This window comes from Tachysurus fulvidraco, chromosome 7 (genome assembly GCF_022655615.1).
Source record: "Tachysurus fulvidraco isolate hzauxx_2018 chromosome 7, HZAU_PFXX_2.0, whole genome shotgun sequence".
Lineage (NCBI taxonomy): Eukaryota > Metazoa > Chordata > Actinopteri > Siluriformes > Bagridae > Tachysurus > Tachysurus fulvidraco.
In genome coordinates, this window is record NC_062524.1 from 22397055 (window position 1) to 22419689 (window position 22635).

General features: G+C 36.3%; 1 protein-coding gene, 1 long non-coding RNA gene and 1 pseudogene across 2 annotated transcripts in view; 2 read left to right on the top strand and 1 right to left on the bottom strand.

Moving 5' to 3' along the window:
* The window catches only part of LOC125145205, a 28718-nt gene extending 11110 nt beyond the window's left edge, over positions 1-17608 (top strand). The window contains exon 2 of the long non-coding RNA XR_007143531.1: positions 16726-17608. This is a non-coding gene — a long non-coding RNA (uncharacterized LOC125145205). The remainder of the gene's footprint in view (positions 1-16725) is intronic.
* Positions 2871-9946, top strand: LOC113635476 (astrocytic phosphoprotein PEA-15). The gene is made up of 4 exons (XM_027134944.2): positions 2871-3023; positions 8120-8294; positions 8434-8589; positions 9412-9946. Exons 2-4 carry the CDS (start codon positions 8123-8125, stop codon positions 9474-9476), a joined length of 393 nt encoding a protein of 130 aa, XP_026990745.1. The 5' UTR covers positions 2871-3023; positions 8120-8122; the 3' UTR covers positions 9477-9946.
* A 1922-nt stretch (positions 17609-19530) lies between the features above and the next one.
* On the bottom strand, positions 19531-22412 carry LOC113635541 (annotated as a pseudogene).
* Positions 22413-22635: the final 223 nt, after the last annotated feature.

The window sequence follows — 22635 nt, forward strand, 5'->3', positions numbered from 1 at the left end:
GAAAAATATATATACAAAAAAAAGCTTATATTAAGATGCTAGTTCTGATATGTTGTTTTTTATGTTAACAGCTAATTTGCAGGGACTTCATTGGTGAGATGCGCTATTTAATATAATAAACAAAGAAAAAGTTTAATCTTTAATTACAGGGTGACGTTTAGAAGACTGAAACTTCAAGTCAGATTAAAAGTGAAACTGATGATGGAATGGTTGTTTTTAGCTGTTACTTTATAAATGATAAAAGGAACTTGGATGTTCTGCAAAAAATGTATTAACCCCTACAGAGCACTAAGACAGCACTGGAGATCGGAGACTCCTTCCAAACATGTTAAATAAACATCTTTGTACAGAAAATTATGATTATATGTTTTTTTTCTTTGTTAACCAATGGAGCATGTGTCATGCACTAAGTGAATGTTAGTACAGAACTAGCCCTGTTACTATAGAAACAATAGCGCATCAACATATTAACCAATCAGATTCAAGAATTCAACAACAGTATATAAAACCTACTGTTACTGTAATGTTGTTTTAGGTTGAAAAAACAATAAATAAAGAATAAATGCCCTCACAGTGTCAAATATCTTTCACCAGGTGCTTACAAAAATGTTTTATTTTACAAAATCTGTTTTTAAATTGATTTGAAAAGGGGAATCAAACAATTTCGTTTGCTTACTGAGGTTAAGGATTGGGATCGTGTTAGACATAGGAATAACATCAGTTTTTAGCAGCAATTATTATGATAATGGGACTATAGAACTAGAATTGTTACTATGGAAATAATAGTGTATCAGCGTATTAACCAATCAGATTCAAGAATTCAATAACAGTATATAAAAAATACTGTAGAGGTTGAAAGAAGAGAATAAATTAAGAAATGTAGAAAGGAGAGAAACATTTGAATAATGTTTGAATATTTGAAAAATGAGTATGGAAATAAGTTGGCATTCTTCAGTGAGTTTGAAAAGTGAAACATTAAGAGTGGAAATTTCATTGAATAAAATGCAGACAAATTGTTAAACAAGATGTGTTTGTATTGTAAAGAAATCAGTTTATTTAAAGCAAGATGAAAGCTTGATTTAAAAGTGAATTACACACACACTTCTGTTCAACTAATGAAATGTTACAGCCTTTAAAATGGAGACTGGGATTCCCCCAAAAAAGGAAATAATAAGGGGAAGTGAACCAAAGTCTACTAAGATCCAGTACATACAGCCAAGAATAGAAAAGTAACATGGAAAAGAGAAAATGATTGCATTGTATGTATGTGACTATTTTCAGAGTCGCAAAGAACACTGAAAGACCAAATGAGTACCAAAATTCCTTCCAGATTTACACCAATTTTGGTGTCACACAAATACATCCTGTAAAATATAAGTGGCTGCAAGTGTATGTCACTTTAATTCATTCTAATGTAATACTCAGTACTTTACTTTTTTTTGTTGTTTTATTCTTTTTTAAACAGACAGATTTGCATGAATGAAAGTAACTAACAGCCAAAGAGGGACACATAGGATATATCCCAGAAACACATATGCTGGGATGCCTTGATTTCGTTGTTCCACGGACATAAGAATACTTTACAGCCAATGTGTAAATTTGGACACATTCTGTAGGATACATACCAGAAAATGTCTGCAATTAGAGTTTCAGTGCACTGTGAAGCTCTTTTAGTGAAAATGCAGCAGACCACACTTTAAATATTGAGGGGGAATACAGAGAAAATAGTGTGGTTAAACGGTGAAGCATGGTGGTGGCAGCATCATGCTATGGGGCTGCTTGTATTTAGCAAAGTTTGCTCTCAGTACCAATCTCTTTTGGTACAAACCCTTCAGAACAGGTTTGTAGACATTTTATATGCATGTTTTAGTTCATGTTTATCAAGTCAGTTGATTATTAAACTCTCCTGGGTGCGAGATACAACCTGGGCTTAGTACAGCTTCCTTGTTGTCTGATGGCATTACTGATTCCAGTTAGTTTTAAACTTTCTAAAAGGTAAATAATAAACACGGTATGCACTAAATGTTCCAGCTCCTCCACTGCAGCATGGTAGTACAGACACACTAAATCCATTTCCTGCATTATTTTCAAATTAGAAAAAAAAAAGGTCTTATACATATCGGATAGTTTCTGTTAAATTATTAATATAAAATGACTGAGTTTCACATTTGTCTCCTCATACATAAACTTAGACACACTCACGTGCTTCTATAAATGAAAACATTTTTTTTCAAGTGATAACGATTATCTAAAATACTAGATAATACGTATATGCTCTTGCAAACAATTTATAATTTAATAATTTTTTTTTTTTTTAATCCAGTGTGCGTGATCAAGGCAGTAAGATCTCTCTTGCCAAACCCTCCTTAATCACAGAGTTGCCATGGTTACTTTTTTCACTACAGTTTCTTGGCACGTTTAAGCCAACAACAACTAACAGAAACCTGTTGCAATGTTTGAGAAGATGCATAAAACCAGATTGATTGGAATCGGATTTCTGGAACACTCCAGATTCAAGTCTTGTTCTAAACAGATCCAATATTTTATTTTAACTAGATTGTTTGCAGTAAACAGAAATGTATTTTTCATTAGTAAGAGTTGATAAGAGTTTTCACTCTTTATAAAAATCTAAACAGCATAATCGATATACATTATATTCTAAATGTAATGACACATATAGTTATAATATAATATAAACAATATAATTTTTTGACATTTCTTTCCAAGGCAGATTTCTATGAAGTGAAATACCATGACAAGCAGTTTTGACAGCAATTTTGTCCACTGACACTGAATAATGAGGACAAATCACCATCATTAGGGAGCAAGAGAGATGCGTGTTCATGGCTCCAGCCTTGAAGGCTACGTTAGTGCACACTGTAGAGTCGCTAAATAGCGAGCCTGCTGATGTCATCGGGAGTAGCTCAATTGGAAATAAAAGATATTCCTTTAAATCATCTTCACTAGATCTCTTGAGAGGCAGCGTGTGTGGTTCACTGGCGGAACATTTTGCAGACGGAGCAGTGAGTAATACGACAACGGCATGCTGTTTTATTTTTCATTTCAGCTTAGAAATCAGATCTATTGGCATAGAAAGGAAAGAATGATATATATTTTTTTTGTAGTCTATTTTACTGTTCATTTAAATGAATAATTCTCATATGTTGCCAAGGCTCCAAATATGGATGTGTTATGTATAAACAGCAACATTGGCAAGTGTTAGTGTCTATAGAAGCGTGCGTGTGCGTGTTCACAATCACATATTTATTATTTCTTAAATAATTTTATGTTCCTTTTAGTCGTTTACTAAGTTGTTCCGTCTCCCTTTGTCATTTGTTCTGGGAATCTTTTTCTTCCTAGTGCGCCGGGTCCGAGGGGCGAAGCGGGAAACTTCGTAGGGGGTTACACTCTTGCCCTGTTGCTAGGTTACAGTCTCCCGTCTCTAAAAGGCAAGCTCGATCTGGTTGTCATGGTAATCGCAGCCGTGTGAAGGGTGAATGGCGTTGTGGTGGTAGTGCCATGGCTGAGTTTTGGACACACACACACACACACACACACACACACACACACGTGCATGCATAATCATGCATCACTGAAATGTATTTTTAAGAGAGACAGTGGAAATGGGTGGAATCAAGAGAAGGCTAATAAAGATGTATGAAGCTTTTACAGATAATTTTGTTAGAATAATCAAATAACTGAAACATGTTGCCGTGTAAATATATAAATATTTCTCTAATTTTGACTCAGGTGAAGAAAGAAAAATGTTTTCACGCTTGCTTTTTTCATATTCCAAAATGTTTCTCACTCATTTATCACTACGTCATAGAGCTCCTTTTATTCGTGTGAATGTTAGTGTTCATTTTACGTTCTTAGCTTGTATATGAAACTTCCCAGGTGGCACAATCTGTTTAATGAGGGATTTTAATAGTTATTTTTAAGTGACCACGTAGCACATGCCTTCCATTTTGCTGCCATTTTGGATGTCGACTTATCTGACATCCAAAATCCAATGATAATCTTTCCACCCATGGATAAGTCAAAGGATAAATGACTTTAAGAGCAAGTTCATATTTGATATACAGTGATAACAAGATAAACTATAAACTAAAACTATACTAAAAATGGAGGAAAATATAGATGAATAATTCTTTATTAAATAAAATAATGACCTCATCTTTGGATCAGGTCACATCACACCACCATATCATTGATTATTCCTTACCCATCACTTACGTTATGACGGCTATAAACGTTTATTCTTCGAAGTTCTCTGTCCTGAGCACAGAAAACACAATAGCTTCTCCTTTAACTATGAAGCACAGACACTAGAAACTATGTCATCAGTTATATGTTTTTCTTCAATAAACACTAATAGTTTTTTATTTTGAATTTCAGTCAGAACTAGCATTTAGATTTAGTTTTAGTCTGAATTTAGCCTTTGGGTTTTGCAGGTCTAGTACACTGACACTAGACATTGGAGATTCTGCAGCATTAAAAGAGCAGTGTGTGGAGCCTAAAAGAGCAGCATGTAGATTGAGGGGCTCCCAGTCAGTCCATGTAAAATAAAGAGGGAGTTAAGAATTTAGTCACGGGGAAGAGGACCTGTCCCAATTGTTGTTACACACACACACATTTGCTTATGCACAAAAGAGGAAAATAGTCCTGACCTGACATCTCTCTCTCTCTCTCTCTCTCTCTCTCTCTCTCTCTCTCTCTCTCTCTCTCTCTCTCTCTCTCACACACACACACACACACACACAAACACACACACACATGCACATACACATACACAGTTGAACACATAGTTGCGCGCACACACACACACACACACAGAGGCAGAAAGCAGGAGAATGAGCAAGCAGACAAAAGCAGGCTTGTATATGAGAATGTGAAGGACAGATCCTTTCTCCAATACTCTCTCGTGTGCCTGACAGGGGGCAGGCAGCATGGGGAACAATGTCATACTCGTCCCAGAGAAGAGAGACAAGAAGTGCAAAGAATGTGCCAAAAAATAATTTGAAGAGGAGTTAAGAAGAAAAGAGGCTTATGATAAAAACATGCCTAAAATCCACCAACGATAATAATCAGCTTCCTGCTTTTTATACACATCAGTGAGAAAATGGAATAAAAGAAACTAAAGAGCAGAAAATGTGCCATTCAAATAAGAAATAGGTAATGCACTAAACACACTATGGAGAAGCATTTGTTTCTTTTTCCTTCTCGCTCACTGAATACGTGCATATTTTCACCTATGCGTAATGCAGGGCGGTCGTGCCGATCCTTGAACGATGGCACAGTTGAAAATATGAACTCTGATGTTTATGGTAATGAGTGTGTAGGAGTGTTTACAATACTACTATCGATATCTGGAGAGCACAAATCTCCATTACAGGAGCACTTTTGTTCGGCGAAGCCAATCAAACACCTTTTATTTAGCATACCACTTAAGATTGACCTAGCAAAGAGCCACCGTTTAACCTCTCTCTGAGATTCTGCATGCTTTCCCCTAGCACTTTAATGAAGCTGGGGATACTGCGGTGCTGGAATAACATTACATGGCAAAATACATTAGAGCTAAGGATATAATGGTTTGAAAAAGTCACAGCTTGATAACATTTACACAATATTATTTTGATAAAGGCTTTTATGCAAAGACAACCACGTATCTGGATCTTTGTACTGTATTGTAATGACACCAGTACGTGTGGCATTGCTTTCAGGCAAGATGTGGAAGATACTGAAGATATTCCTAACATACGACCGTCTCTCCAGGCTCTAAAACTTGACTATTCTCTCACCATGTCTTATGTGTTGTTCATTCACAGGCCACTTTAATAAGAACACCTCTACATCCCACTTTCTCCTTCATCCAATCAGCCACTAATGTTTTGAAACATGTACTTAGATTCATATAGATACATATTTTGTTCAGTTATTTATTAGCTTCACACTCAAAGCTTAAAAAGCCTTCATGCTGTGGCATGTTTATATGATGTTCTATATTTAGTTTCGATTTAAAAAAATACTAGCCTTCCTGAAGTGAGATATGTTTATCTTTTGTATGTACAAATTGATCAGATTGTGTCGTTCTTTGTGGAAGGAAATGACATTTAACTAGCAAGGTTTTAGATGTTGCTTTGGTAAAACATGCATAACAGGGCAGAAGGTCTGTGGATAAGTGACTATCACATCTGACCTGTATGCCACCACCACCTCCACCACCACCCTGCTTCTATAATAAACTCAGATTTTTCCATTGAATTGCCTCTATTTATCCACAAGAACATTAGTAAAGTCAGGCACTGGTGTCAGGTAAAAGAAAGCCTTATATTTGATCTTAATTGTTCATTTTGGCAGCTCACTTTGTTCATTTTTGCCTAATTTGCTTTGCCTGTTTGAGCCCATTTCCAAGTGTCTGCTTTTCTGTTCATTTTCTTCGGAAACATGGAGTCTCTTGTTTGAGTCCATCCTTTTGTAAGTCAGCGCTGAATGCCTTCTATCACCCAGATATTGTAACTGCAATGCTTGTATTTAGGCCATGGCTCACTCCTTTATACCAGTTGTTTACATGTAGTATAGAGTCTAGTAGAGGAACTGCAGACAGCAGAGGCTCATGATGTGTCAGTGTGCACGTGACGTCTTTGTGTTCTGGTTTCATTTATTCTATTTTGTTGCATTATGTACATCTACTCATACACGCACATACAGAGCTACATAATAGTGTTAGATAGTGAAGCCTACAGTTGTGAACAGTACAATTTGTTCACAGTTCATACACAGAGAGCTCTGTGTTTGTGCATACAGAGGAGGGGATGTGTTTTACTGCCCCAGCAGTTCATGTAACCCATTGTCATTTAAAGTTGCTGCAAGCTTTCAGAATGAGCTGGAATATAAAATCTATACTAGAAAACGACACCAAATCAATCATAATTTAATGACAGCTTTCAAAATATTTCCAAAATAAAAGCCTTCTGAGTATTTCTATCAGGCTGTGTTCGGTAAGAGCTCCACTAGAGGGACTCAGAGAGCTGTGTGTCATTCAGTGAAATTCAGGAGTGGCCAGTAATACGTCAAATTGCCAAATTCTTTTATTGTACTGTTTTCCATGTAGTTTCTGGACATCAAGCCCTAAGGGTTTAAAAATGTAAACCTTTGTAGGATGCATATTAACCTTTATAATTAATTTTAGCTACATCCCAGTTTTATTTAGCAATGACAATTCCTGAGATTTCTTTAGCTTAAACCTATTTTGTTGAGTTTCTCACGTCCATTAAGCCATCTGACTACCTAATAGTAGCTGCAGTGTGAATTATTATTTGCCTCATCTCTTTCTAAAGAGGAAGATACAGCTGAAACTTAGTCGTGTAGTCTGTCCAATTCTCTCACCTCCTAACCCGAATTCTTTGCTGAAATAGATCAGGTTCCAAAGCTTCAACCTTTATGCTAATACTGCTATCAGTGCTGTTGTGCTTCTCATCTTCTCGTAGATCTTTTGTGGCCAGTTAGCTCATTCGAATCTCCACCAAAACTGCATCATATTGCGGCAATTAATTCTGCAGTCCAACATTTGAATCTCCATTGCTTCTGCTTTGGTTATTATGACACAGAAAATATTTTTTTTGTTGTTTTGTTTTGTTTTTTTAACTGTGCAACTAACACCTTGTGCAAACAGTGTAGCCTTTTGTCGACAGCTTGTTAGACAACTACTATCTTCTTATCATGAAAATATTGCACCGAGCAATATTTGTAGTGCTGGTTTAAGTGGTTAGGCTCTGCCAAGCTGTCACTGTTGGGCCATTTGTCAAGGCCTCTTACCCTCTCTGCTCCAGAGTGCTGTATCATGGCTGACCCTGTGCTCTGACCCCAACGTCCAATGTTGGTATATGGGAAGAAAGAATTTTACTGTGCTGCAGTGTATATGTGACAAAATCAAGGCTTCTATTCTATTTGTTCCAAAAAAAAAAAAACATTTAATTTTGGAGTTTTTATTAAGTTGAATGTAATTCATGTAATGAAACACTTTTACATCTTTTGGATTGAAACTATGGTGGCTACCCATTCAGGTGTTAATTTAAACAAAAGTTCTTACCAATTTTATTTATTTATTTTTTTTCAGATCATGTCAGAATACAGCTCTTTGCTGAAAGATCTTTGCGAGAACATCACTAACGAGGATCTGGAGCAGCTGAAGTCAGCCTGCAAGGAGGACATCCCTGATGACCAGAGCAACTCCATCACCTCTTCCAAAGAGTGGTTCAGTTACCTGGAAAAAAATGATAAGCTAGCTCAAGGTGAGAGAACGGAGATGAGGGACGAACAAACTGTCATTCATTCATTTCCATATCAATAATGTCTGCTTTAAAGGTTAATTCTAGAGAAGTTAGGTGACTTTCTTTGTACAGAATACATATGTATTTATGCTCTCTGTAGATAACCTTTCCTACATTGAGCGCATCTTTGAGATCTCGCGGAGGCCTGATCTTTTGACCCGGGTCATCGAGTACCGTACAACAGTGCTGAAGATCTCAGAAGATGATGAAATTGACACCAAACTCACACGAATCCCATCGGCCAAGAAGTACAAGGGTACCAATTTTTTTTTAACCAAACACGTTTTGAAATTATGGTTTTATAACCACTATAATGCAAGAAATAAAAACGTCCACTGTGGACATGAGCCCTCAATGTTACATCATAATCAACATAATTAACCACAATTAATCTTTTTTATGCACATTATATCACTTTGACAGAATAGTTAGAAAATAGAATGTTACAAAAATGGTTGTATCCAGGTGCTTGAACTATGCTGCATTAAAGAGAAATCATAAAATGTTCTCTCATAATCGTAAAAATGTTCTATGGTCTGATGAGACCAAAATATTATGTTTTTGGCCTCAAAAACATGCTACGTGGGACATGGAAGCCTAGTGGTTAAGGAGTTTTACTACTGATTAGAAGGTTGTGTGTTTGATAACCAGGTCCACTACTGTGCCCCATTGTATAAAATGAGATTAAAATGTAAGTCACTCAGGGTGTCTGCCAAAGGCTGAAATGTAAATGCTATAAACAAAGTGATAAGCTTAGCAGGAATCCAATACTGCTCCTTACTATGAGAACATCTCCACAGGAAAGCATGATGTAGGTAGCATCATGCTGTGGAAAAAATATTTATCAGCAGGGACTGTCCAGGGCTGAGGGATAGATGGTCATTGATACTGGAAGTAATTGTATGTATGCATGCATACAACATACTGAGGGCATAGTGTGTAGTCAGGAATTAACAGACCATAGACAAAAGTGTGATTGATTATAAATTATTTAGAAATTTTGACCCCATTTTAATGAAATGTTACTATAACATTTTGTGTAAAAAATATAAAAACCAAACACTTTAATTTTTTTCAGATATCATTCGCCAACCTTCAGAAGATGAGATTATCAAGTTGGCCCCTCCTCCTAAGAAAGTCTAAAGTTGAAGTTTGTGACCTTTCTTCTTTGTCCATGACATTCCACCTTGTCAAATCGTCTTCGGCTCCCATCTCTAAACCCTGCCTTGTCCCACTCGCTCATCACAAGCTGCCACCCGACCTGTTAAACAGCCAATTGAATAGACAGATGCTTCAAATCCACACTCTGAACCCTGGAGGCTCGAGAAGTTTAGAAATCCGGAAGAAGGTGAAAGAAGGAGTAAGAAGGAAAGATGGAATGGACCAAAAGTTAGTGTTTGCCATGAGTATCGCTGAGATTGTGTTTTCCTGCTATGGGAAATTGTTCTGTGAGTATGTAAGCTCGTGTGTATAAATCGAAGAGGATTTTAACTCTGACCATAGAAATGTTGAATGCAACAGTGTAGTCCAGCCGGTGTAACCGAGACCTCTTCACATATCTTATATGGTGATAAATCTTCCAGTCTGTTCCTTTTTAGTCTATGCTACTCTAAGTAATAGTGCAAGTACATTTCACTTGGCTGTAGATTCCCTTTAAATCTCACAAGATAACAATCTGCAAAAATGCTTAGATTTTAGTGAGAATTTAGCGTCAAAATCATTCGATTATTGCAAAGCCGACATTTGCCTTCCGTAGAGGAATTACGTGTGTACATGATCTGTTTCCATTTAAATTATCTTTTATTTTTTGTTCTTTTTATTTATCCTAAGCATTGTAATGATTCATTTGAAGTGTGATGAATAGTTTGTATTATTATACCGCATATCAAACATATCATGGGGGTCACGTTTTCCAGTGAGTTTCTTTGATATCGGTAAGAATTCCCATATTAAAGATGTACTTCATTAGGATATATATTGGGATTTTAGGTTTAAATACCTCAAACATAAGCAGTGTTTGTGATTGGGGATAAAACAGTGACCGAAAAAGATATCATTCCATGTGATTTTATTGGCTTCATGCTTATAAAATGACAACTTTTGCACAAGCACAGGGCTTGTTAGGGCTTATTACAACATTACGTTTGTATATTATTTCAAATCATAAACTGTGAATATAAAATGAATTATTTGTGCTTCTCTATGAATTATTTGTGCTATACTATACATTTACATGAAAATGTCCTATGTTACATAATTAGCAATCTAAGAAATGGTTCAATTAACAATGTGATTATTCAATATTGTGGAATTAAAACAAGCACTAATGGTTGGGATAACCGGGGTGGACAAATCACACATTTATTAGCTAGTCGATCAGAAAAGTGGTGCACAGTCTTAGGTTTCCGTGTTTTAGTTTCTGACTAGGTACAAAACTGGTAGCTAATGTAATGTAAAAACATATAGCCGGCTAGTTAAGTGCATAAATACAGACTAATGGAAAGAGCTGAGCATATGAATTGAAACTATAGCCATAATCATTACCAACGGATAAATTTTGCATTGTAACATAATGTGTTTGCATCCTCACAAGACTCAAGACAGCAAGTCATTGGCAAAAGTTTTCTATAAGCTGTAGTGTTGATTCAAGCCTGACGTCATTATTTTCTCTCAGTATGTTTAGCTGTGAGGTTACTGCTGTCAACCAGATTGCCTCAGCTAATGTTTGTAGTGCAGTAGTTGGTGGGATTTAAAAGTCAGTAAGGTGGGTTTTTTTTCAGTTGTTTATCCGACTATTTGTCTGCTAGTCAAGGAAAACAAACAAATTGCTCAGACACAACATATGCTTACCCTGGGCTAGTGATTCGTCCACTCCTGGTTAGTATGGTTGCTAATTAGTTATAGCTGTGTGAAGCTAATTAAATGCATCGATAATCTCATAAATATAAAAATCCTAACAAAAAAAAAAGTAAAAATAAATAGAAAATTAACCATCAGATTGAGTACATTAAGATGAAATGAATTGGAATTACTAAATTACTTGTATCAAAAACATTTCCATGTGCATCTTCATCCTTCAAGCCATCATACAGTATTGTCCATTTGCAGAAAGACTGTTGATTTAAAATCCAATATTAGCTAGATCACTGTGTCTCTTTTGCCCAGCCTCAACAGACTGTTGCTTTTGCTATGCTAAATACCAGTATGCATTCATATGACATTAAGTGCTTGAATTAATTGCTGAGTAAATCACGTGTTCTTGTGCGTATGCGTTTGTGATGTTCTTTTTACAGCTAGTGTTAAATGTCAGCACTTACAGGGTATCTGTGGTCCCCCCCAAAAAAACCCTGGAATTGATACCTAAACTAGGTTTGGGTAACAACAAAAAAAACTATCTCTATCCTTTCCTCTACTTGTGCCAACAAACAAAATGTATTTTAGAATTGGGTTATTTGTGTGTATGGATTATATTGCTAGCTATTTTCATGTGATGTTGTCTGACAAATTGTTGGTGTCATAAGAAGAAGTTGAATTTCGCATTTAGAATTCTCCAGTTGGAATATGATCGACTTGATCCGAGTTGGGTGTTCATTGGTTATGTAGTATTAAGCATTGTTGAAAGTAGCGTCTTTGTTTCTATGAAGTACTTTGGGTCGTATTGTCTGTATCTTTGGTTGCCAAGTCTTACAGATGGAGAGAGAGAAGTGTTTAAAGATTCATGACTTGATGCCTTTTGATAACATATAACTGGTAGATCTGTGAATACTTGCCACCTTAACTATATCAGGGGTATTCAGCTACATTTTGTGAAGTACTAGTTTCATCAGATTACTTTCTTATAAAGGTCTGAATAAACAGCTCACATGACTGAATGACATCAACATTTACATTTTAAAGCTTAACCATTAATGATTAGTTCATGGATGAAAAGAATCCAACGTAAATAGATGTTTTGTTTCATAGTGGTGCTGACTTTGAACTAGGACTTTATTTACTTTTGACTAGTGCCATAGACTTTGAACACAAATTCAAAATACTGTAGATGCATATCCAGACTTTTGTAAGCAAGAATTTGATTAAATGTCAGTTTGGATTGACAATAAGCTTTTTTGAAGTGTTGGCTTACCAAGAAAATAGTTACCAAGTTTAGTCTGAGGGTTGGAGGTTTTAGTTGTTTTTCTGTTTTCCAGCTGTGTATGTAAATTTCAATGTTAGTGACTGTATGACTTTGATAGTTTTTGCTCTTTAATCCATTGGTTAGGTTAAGAATCTTTGCACATATAAGCCAATTAAATATGATTCATTTGTTCCGTTTTAAAAAACTGCTTATTTTCTGCTTATTTTATTACCAAGTCTGAAAGTAAAGCTAGACCTTGTCCTACATTTTTTGGCCATAATATAATTCCAGGCTAAACTGTTAACAACAAACAAGGTAAATTTTTACATATATTAAACATGCCACATCTAGAACTCTTACAAACTTACAAACAATGAATCATAATAATACAGCTGACACTAAACCAATAAAAAAAGGCCTTTAAATGTCCTCACTTTATTTTTATATACCTTCTCAGTCTGTGGGCAGTTTACAGTAACAGCTTGAATCATTGGTCACATTGCTTAAGCTCAGATTGCACGTGTATATCCAAGCTTGTACCTGTTACTGTAGCTCTGACTTGCCAAGATGCTGACAAATCAGTTAGGTAATAACATTTTTGGATAAAAGTCATGGGCATCATTTCAATACTATTTTTAACACACCGTCAACTTCCCTCAGCTTAATTCCCAATTGCTATCTTAAAGGAAATGCTCACATTAAATACCTTTATTGTAAAATATTTTAAAGATATTCAGTAATTCTTGTAATTCTTCTGTTGGCTGGTTCTGTATTTTTGTTATTCTTATGAGTAGCAGGCGGTTCTGCTGTGCTATTATCACAGGGGGTAATTGCTAATGCTAGTGTTACAGTGATACAGAAATAACAATCGTAAATATAAGGGATAACAGTTAGCAATAATGTATTTTCCCACTCAACAATTTTCAGCAACATTATATTAATAAGACATTTAACATAAAATTTGCAAAGTGTGATGCAGAGTCTCAGTTCAGCTATTGCACAATCTATAAGATGGCAAGCACGCTGGTATTGACGGTGGTATTTGCATGAATGCATTGAAGCTTTGGAAGCTGAGAGTGTTCAGATGGAAATGTAATAGAGACTAAAGCCCTGCTGCATCACTTCCTTTAGGCATAAATGCAGTGAGCGCTAATTTCACTGGCTCCACTCTCTTAAAGTGAAAATAGACCAACATGCCAATAAACAAAAGGGTGAAATTTTCCTTTTGAGTTGTTCCAGCACTGTATTTGCTAAAGAAGTGCCAAAAAGAGTGTCAGAAGAGCAATAAGACTTTTGTGTTGTGCTACATAGATTACTCCATCATCACAATACAGTAATACATACTGATGTTATTCTACTAGCTAGCTAATACAGATAGCTTACCCAGTCAACAAAGCTATTTTGCACACTGTAAATTGGAAGAAATATAAATAAGGGTAAGTTAAATGCTTTTCATTCGCATGGGATGTCCACAAGGGTGTGTTAAAAATAGTATTAGAAGGCCCAATTATATGACCATAAGGATTATCAGGTTTTAGTCCCTAAATGATCAATGTACATTAATGCAAATAATTTTCTATCAATGCAAACCAACTGCTTTGCCTAATTTGCAGTATGAAATTAGTCGGTACTTCGCTGAATATTTGCCAAGCTCTATGCAGATAATACATAGTATAGGCACTGTGGATACTTGTTACGTATGTTTCTAGCATTTCTTGGTCATCATACCTCAACATGCAAGTGACTTGAGGATTTGGTATTTGTCTTTAGGCATATAAATGACCAATGGTGTAAAAAAAAAGCATAAGATTTTGAGATATCCAGTGTATAATCGACAGTATCTTAAACAGCTGCGCTTGAAAAGGTCCTACTGTCAAAATGTCATACAGTCAAATTGGATTTCATGACATTAAGAACATCTCGACTTTAACAATGCTGCAAAAACCATATGGTTAAATGAGCCACTGTCGGCTTCCAACTGCCCCAAACGGTGTCTCATTATAGCTTTAGATTTATTACAGGAAAAAAAGTCTTAGAGCAAACAAAAATCTAACGATATAATAACCTTTAAAATGTATTTTTCAATTATGATTTAAACTTACAAAGTATTTTTATTAATCAAAAGATTTTTTCCAATTCTGGCTGATATTTTCATCTTTAGGCAAGTTGTAAATATATATTGTGAATTTTTAGCTGTGTGTTTTATTATTGATTTATTTATTTAATGCAAATGTATTTTTGGGGTTTTATTTACTGAGATTTGCTTATTAACTGGACAATATGAGAATGTTATTGCTATTAACAGTTGCAATGAATCTGACGTGTGTAATGAGCCTGATTTTGCTATTATTTCAACTGAAGACAAAAAATACGTTTTTATTTGGGAGTCTTGCCTCAGGATTCTTTTGCTATCTGGCAGTAATGCTTTCTCTTTTGATACTCCACTTTGATCTAATTTATTACTCTCATTCTCTGATCGCTATGACGTTTGAATTTCATTAAAAAGAAAATGAACCAGATTCTATAATTGGAATCAATCTTGAGAAAAACATAGCTATTTTATTTTCTCACCACTTCAGAACTGAATTTTGGTTTATGTTCTATCTTCAGCTTAAAATATATATGAATTTGTCGTGATATATCATTTTTTTTATTTTATTTTTGTATTTTTGTTACAGTGATGTCAAATCATTTGCATTGTATTGATCATTTCTGACTATGCTTGTTTTGCTTACGTGACAGGATTTAAACATGATTTTGACATGCCTCTGACAGGTAGATAAGTTCTTATGGATTTGATAATCATCTAGGAAGCTGACGATGGTTATGTATGTTATTAACAGGGTCAACATAGAAAACGTGAAGACCTGATTTTGAGTGTAAGCCTGAACTAACAGGACAGTGGTGTTAATTTTATACAAAAAATAGACTGGAAAATGGAAAATGAGCCGATGACTTTTGCACATAAAGCACTAAGATGAGGTGTGAATGTCACTAGTGAACTCCTGTTTGTGTGAATGTGAACAGGTTTGTTTAGTCCTTTAATGTAGCGATTTTAGCCAATAACTAATTACTTATGACCCTTTATAGGAGATATTCTTAGGTATGTTGAGTATTTTCATACGTTTATATACAGTGCATTGTGTAAGTATTCACCCCTGGACCTTTTCATTTTGTACTGTTACATCTGGATTTATTAGGATTATTACCTTTTCATTTAAAACAATATGTTTTTTGTAACACACAGGTTAATTGAACAAAAAAAATGGATCAATTATTGCTGGGGGTCCACGTGGATACGTCTCTGATTGCTAATCAAGTTTTTAAAGTATTGCCATGCAGCTTGCTTTATATTAAATATAGAATAGTGTAGAAGTCTTTATTTTGTCACATACAGTATACAGTACATTACAGCACAGTGAAATCCTTTCTTAATGTTTATCAGCTTTGGAGCAGAGAAGGGCCTTGATGAAGGGCCCAACAGGGGCAGCTTGGCAGTACTGGGGCTTGAACCCCAATCCTCCAAAAAACAACCCAGAGCATTAACTGCTTGAGTCACCACATGGTTGTATACTGGTGAACCTCTGCCCTACCCATCTTAGGTCTATTTCATACAGGTCTTCTTCTAGGATCACCCAGTATTTGACTCCTTCCATCTTCCCATACTTCCCAACTGTGGGATTTTTGTTGTTTTTTTTTTTTTTCTAACAAAACCCTGACTGATAATGTTCCAGACTTTATCATTTATCCTGACTTTTTACCCTGATATTCATTATGCTGTTTACTCTCCAGGGGTTTTCCAGGAAAAAGTATATGTATATCATACATTTTCAAATGTGATTATCTGAGTTGATCTACTTATGAAATCACATTTTTTTGTATTTAATTAATTATCTCACACATATCTGCACACTACATTGATTTAACCCCTCAGTCTAATATCGAAGGATATTTTGTATAGATTCCTAATATACAATGGCAATAAAAAACTTGGAAAAGGTCATGGGGTGGGGGATACTTATGCAATGCACTGGAAGTTCACTAGATTTTTTCTGGGTAGCGAGAAAAATATTATATTATTAGAATTATTATTATTAGAAGCCATAAAGGATTTTTTAAAGGATATCTGAGATATTAAGTTTAAGTTATCTTCTCCTGCTTTGGTATTATGCCAAATTAGTCTGCTTAGAGACTGTACTGAAAAAAACTTGATCACAAATCATGCTGTAAATACAGCATATATTAAACAGAACCTTAACGGCTAGAGTGCTGCAGTGTGTGTGTGTGTGTGTGTGTGTGTGTGTGTGTGTGTGTGTGTGTGTGTGTGTGTGTGTGTGTGTGTGTGTGTGTGTGTGTGTGTTTTGAGGTGCTCAGTGCAGTGCTAGGCCCACATGAGTGTGAGATTGTTAGATGCCATGCTGAAAAAACTTGTAGATGTGCAGTAGGTTTAGGTGTTGGCTTTTCAATGAGTTCTGGCACAAACATATTTACATGCAATTGTTCCTGGCAAGACATGTTCATGGTGTGATATTATATAAGGTTTGTAGCACTTTTTCTGAAAACGTTAAATAAATTAAAGTTTAAAAAATGGTAGAGGCTCAAATAGCATTTAAAGTTGCGAAGCAACGCAGCAATTAAATGAACACAGCTACAAAGGTCTACTATTTGTATCATCCAGCCTTCTTGCCGTCTGATTATCTGCTCTCTAGAATGAACTCATTTTCTTCAATGCAACACAGATCACTACGACTTGACCACTTCATAAAATCTAAGATTTAGATTTATTTGATTTATTCAGCCAGGATCTTAGAAGTCCATTCGATGAAGATCATTAAGATTTTCCAGAAGGATCCTGTTGCCCATGACTTGATTATTTTATTTTATTTTTCATGCTGATTAATTTGATATGCATCTCTTAAAAGTTTCTCATTTTCCTGACATCAAACCACTTAACGTTTTACTGTATGCTGATTTTTTTTTTCATTTTCTTGAAAAAAACGGATAGCTATTTTGCAATTACAATAAACGAAATATATACAAAGTATGAAAAATGAATAATTTATGATGAAGTGAATTAAACTAAAATGATGCCATCATGTCATTGTGCTGAAATCTGTATAAATATTTAATTATATATTAAAATACATTTGCTAACCTACAGGTGTGTTTTTTTGTGTTGATTTCCCCCTTAAGAAAAATGGAATTTTCTGTACAGAAGTGTAGAACTAGGATGTATAGGATGACTGTGTATGCCGTAACATAACAGATTCTCTACTGTAAGTAAAAGACCCAAACCTGTTCCAGTATGACAAATCGCCTGTGCACAAAGAAGACACATGAAGACAGTTTGCCAAGATAGAAGTCAACTGTCCTGCATAGAACCCCAATGACCACTTTTGGGATGAAGTTGAATCCTGACTGCACCTCAGACCTCCTCACCCAGCATCGGTGCCTGATCTCTCAAACTACTGCGCTTATGGCTGAATAACCAACTCTCGAAAGACAAGCTCTAAAATCCAAGGTCATATTATAACTGTAAGATAGCAGCAGATTTAACGGAGGGGCAATGTTGAAACTGTGATAAAATAAAATAAACACTTTCTCTCCTCAAACCCTCAGATCTACCAGCACTGCTCGACAGATCCCTCCATCTCTCAGAGAAAGAGGTAGTTGTATACATCAAGACTTTTTTCTGTTCTGGCACCGAGATGGTGGAATAAACATCCCTATGATATCTGAACAGCTGAGTTACTGGCTATCTTCAAATGATGGGTGAAACACTTCAACTAGCACTTTTCCCCTGTTTGTTGTATGCGTATATGTTCTAGAAAACCCTGAACAGAGGGTTGATGTCCGTAACCTAGTGAACCATTCATTCATTCATTCATTCATTCATTTTCTACCGCTTTATCCAAACTACCTCGGGTCACGGGGAGCCTGTGCCTATCTCAGGCGTCATCGGGCATCAAGGCAGGATACACCCTGGATGGAGTGCCAACCCATCGCAGGGCACACACACACTCTCATTCACTCACACACTCACACACTATGGACAATTTTTCCAGAGATGCCAATTAACCTACCATGCATGTCTTTGGACTGGGGAGGAAACCGGAGTACCCGGAGGAAACCCCCGAGGCACGGGGAGAACATGCAAACTCCGCACACACAAGGCGGAGGCGGGAATCGAACCCCGACCCTGGAGGTGTGAGGCGAACGTGCTACCCACTAAGCCACCGTGCCCCCCCTAGTGAACCAGTGTTAATATATTCATCGAAAGAGACTTAAACTCACTGTTGTATGTCACTCTGGAAAAGGGTGTCTGCCAAACCCCATAAATGTAAATGTAAATGTACGACTACTGTAATGCTCTCTACACTGGACTTAATCAATCACTTCTCAATCGGCTTCAAATAGTACAAAACGCGGCAGCACGTCTTCTCTCCAACACCTCCAAACGCTCACACATCACCCCTGTCCTCCACTCGCTTCACTGGCTTCCGGTGCGGTTTAGGGTGGAATATAAGGTCCTTCTCTGTGTGTTCAAGGCCATCAATGGTCTGGCCCCAGCCTATCTCACAGAATTAATAAAGGTCTACCAACCAGCCAGATCTCTCCGCTCCTCTGGACATACCTCTCTGGTTATTCCCAAATACAATTATGAGAAGTTTGGAGGCCGGTCATTTGCCATCAAGGGACCAAAGCTGTGGAACGCACTTCCAGCACATTTATGATCCATCACTGTGCTGAGTGTTTTTAAATCGCAGTTGAAGACATATTTATTCATACAAGTTTTTAACGCGTAGACCCGGTTTCAACTGCTATTTTATGTTTCATTGTGTTCTTATTGATTTTATTTATTTTGTTTTTTATTGTTGTTTTACTGGAAAGCACCTTGTGCTCCTTTTGGCTGTTGTAAGGTGCTCTATAAATAAAATGTGATTGATTGATTGATTGATAAATTATGCATCATATCACAGTGCTCTTAATTATTATACAAATAGAAACAAGCAGATTTCTTCCTAAACACTGACCGCTGACCGTATTATTGATAATGCATGTAAATGAATGTCACATAACTTCTTTTTATGTATTTATTTTAACATTTTGGCTTATTTTACAAACTATTTACAAATCAATCTGTTGAGAAAAACAAACAGGGAATCAGTCAGAAAACTACGAACAGAAAAACACCTTCATATAATTCTTTTAAATGAAATACACTACAAAAAACTTAACTTGAAAATTATTCAGTAGATACATTTATGGCTAGATACTGTACATGCAGATACAGATCAAGAGCTTCAGTTCAGGAAATTGTGACCTCATTGGTCTGGAGGTTTTTGTACACACATAACAGACTTACTACAGTCGCTCCATTAAGCATGTTAGAACACAAAACCTCGTTAGTTTTCCTTCCATACATTCCACAATGACCTCCGTATCCATTGTTACAGCTTGTGGCTGAAAGAGTGGTCTTTTCAGATAACTGAGATACACAGACAATAACTCACATCATCAAATTCCTACTGGTGCATTAAATGTTACTGTATCATTTAAACTGGTTTCTTACCTTTTAGCAAATGACATATATCCCTGGGGGGGAGATGAGAGCAGAAAACCCCATAATATTTTCAGTATTATTCAATATATGAGCTTTGCTCATAACAGTCAAGCTTTAACGTCATAACATTCAGATACATTATAAAAAACAGAGTGAAACATCAAAAATAACAAACATAAAAATTAATTGTAAATATCTCATTAGCTGCAAGAGCAAGTCTGCTGCATCTGATAGATTTGTGAACACTGTTGTCATTACTTTCCTTTAACGCCAGAAACTTTCTGTGTGTGTGTGTGTGTGTGTGTGTGTGTGTGTGTGTGTGTGTGTGTGTGTGTGTGTGTGTGTGTGTGTGTGTGTTTGTATGTTAGGTACAATTTGTTTTCTAAGTAACTTCATCTATGCGCATGATGTTTACGTTTTGCTGGTACATCGTTTACATCCCAAAATACACCAGAGAAACCTGGAGCAAGAGTGAAACATGTTTTCCCAGTTCAGATTCTCTGCTGCTCAATGGTTCGATCAATGGACAAAGCAAACAGAACAAAAACACCACTCCATTCTGCTTTTCTCCGGTGTTCCAGTGCTCTTCAAAGAGACAGCGGGTGATTGTATTGTTTGTGATTTTAACAGTTCTCTAGTCATCATTGTAACATGGTTTAAGCTGACTAAATCAGTCCAACAAGATCCCTGAGGCATAAAAAAACTTCAGTCGCTTTCCACTTGCATCTGCTACACCAGTCCCTGTGTGCACGGTTATTAAAGAAACGGTAGCACATCAGAATGAGTGTGTTAATAGAAACTTCTTTTTTATTTTGAATTATTACTTATTTATAAATTATTATTAATTATTACTTTGAATTAAAGCCTGCACTACTGTCCAATCTGCTGTTACAACAAATTAAGCAGAATCTTTGGACCAATGAGAATGAATGATTCAACAGCGCTGTGATCATTTGAACAATTGCATAATTATAAAATCCTCATGTATAAAAGATAGATAGAATGTTTACATTAACAATTTTTATATTAACTGCAATCTAATCTTGATGGTGTTTAACGGTGCTACCCTACGCATGCTAAAATGGACTGCTCTTGTACAAATTCTGCCGAGCATGACTGTGTATCTCTGTCATCCACCTTCTTAGCAATTAAATTGCTCTAAAACCAGTTTACCAAGTGCCCGATAAAAGTCGACTAATTGTATTACTGCACTTCGGGTATATTTCTCTCTTTTACTCTCTTTTCAATCAATGTGCATGTTTCGGATAAATAACCCACAGAGCATTGGGTTAAAAAACATTTCATTATTCAAATACATTAAAAATATCATTATCAATGCATTGTTGTGTAAGTTCATTTAACACATCATGCTGGAAATACCTTTTTCCATGAGTCATCTATAGACTATGACACATTAAAAATGCCCCACAACATTTACTCAACCCGGTTACTAAAAAAGAAACACGTTCACACCACATTTAGAACATAAAGCTGCTCGTTCAAATATTCCGAAGGTCACAGGAAAAAAAATTTAGGTCAATTTGAACTCATACAAGCATTTTTGCTGCCATTTTTAGAGAAAGAAAGAAACCTTGCACTAAAGAAATGTTTCCTGAGACGGGCTAAAATGCTGGCTGTTTTTTGATTGGTTAATAGCATGCTTTCATAGATTGAATGTTGGAAAAAAGGAAAATTGACTCCCTGATCATGAATCATTCGTGTCTTAGATCTTATTATTAAATACCACATTTCAGGCATTACTGCCAGTGTAGAACATATGTCAATACTGTGCACCCTACCCTCAGATCCTTCATGGTATTCTTGAGCGTTTTGATCGCATGCCTATTGTGCTCTCCCTCAGTTTTGAAAGCATTGCAGAGAAATTTGCGATCATCCATACAGTAATATCGAAACATCTTGTCATGCTCTATGCACTTTCTCTTCCTAATGTCGCTCAGTGGTTCCACCAGTGGATGCTTGCGGAAGACAGGGAGCTCAAGGTGGTGCTTCACATGCTCTGGACACATGGACACCTCACACTTCAGGCATGTCTTCACCGCTCTGGATCTCTTGGCTGAATTGCCAGTGATGTTGGGCCCACAATAATCACAGCACACTTCAGTAGTCCTGTATGACGATCCTGGTCGGCTCTGGTTGGGTCGCTGGGAACGTCTGCATCGTCGAAAGCCATCAGCAATACTGGCAAGCTTGAAGTTCTTTTGCCATTGCTTGGAGCAGTGGTGGCTCTTACGGCATTCAGGGCAGCGCAGATGGCCATGCTCTGAAAGTCTCTTCAGCCTCTGAAGACACCGAAGGCAGAAGTTGTGGCCACATCGCAACACACAGGGCATGTAAGCTCTTTCTCCAGCACGCTGGTGTCTTCCAAAGCTGTGGCCATGAGGACGATTCTTTCAGTGACTCTGTAAACAATCGAGAACTTTAATAATCCTGCTAAATATATCTCTGATATCAAATGAACTGATATATTAAGATATCAGATAAACAAATAGTAAGTAAAGAGATAAAGGGTTAATATTAAAATAATTTAATCATGTTAGTGTAACATCAGAATCAGAATCAGGTTTATTTAATCATATACAGAATCATATAGGAGAACACAA

Coding starts and splice junctions, on each gene's coding strand:
- LOC113635476 (XM_027134944.2), top strand. CDS start 8,123: ATGTCAGAATACAGCTCTTTGCTGAAAGATCTTTGCGAGAACATCACT. Junction 8,295..8,433: donor AAATGATAAGCTAGCTCAAG/GTGAGAGAACGG, acceptor TGCTCTCTGTAG/ATAACCTTTCCTACATTGAG. Junction 8,590..9,411: donor ATCGGCCAAGAAGTACAAGG/GTACCAATTTTT, acceptor AATTTTTTTCAG/ATATCATTCGCCAACCTTCA.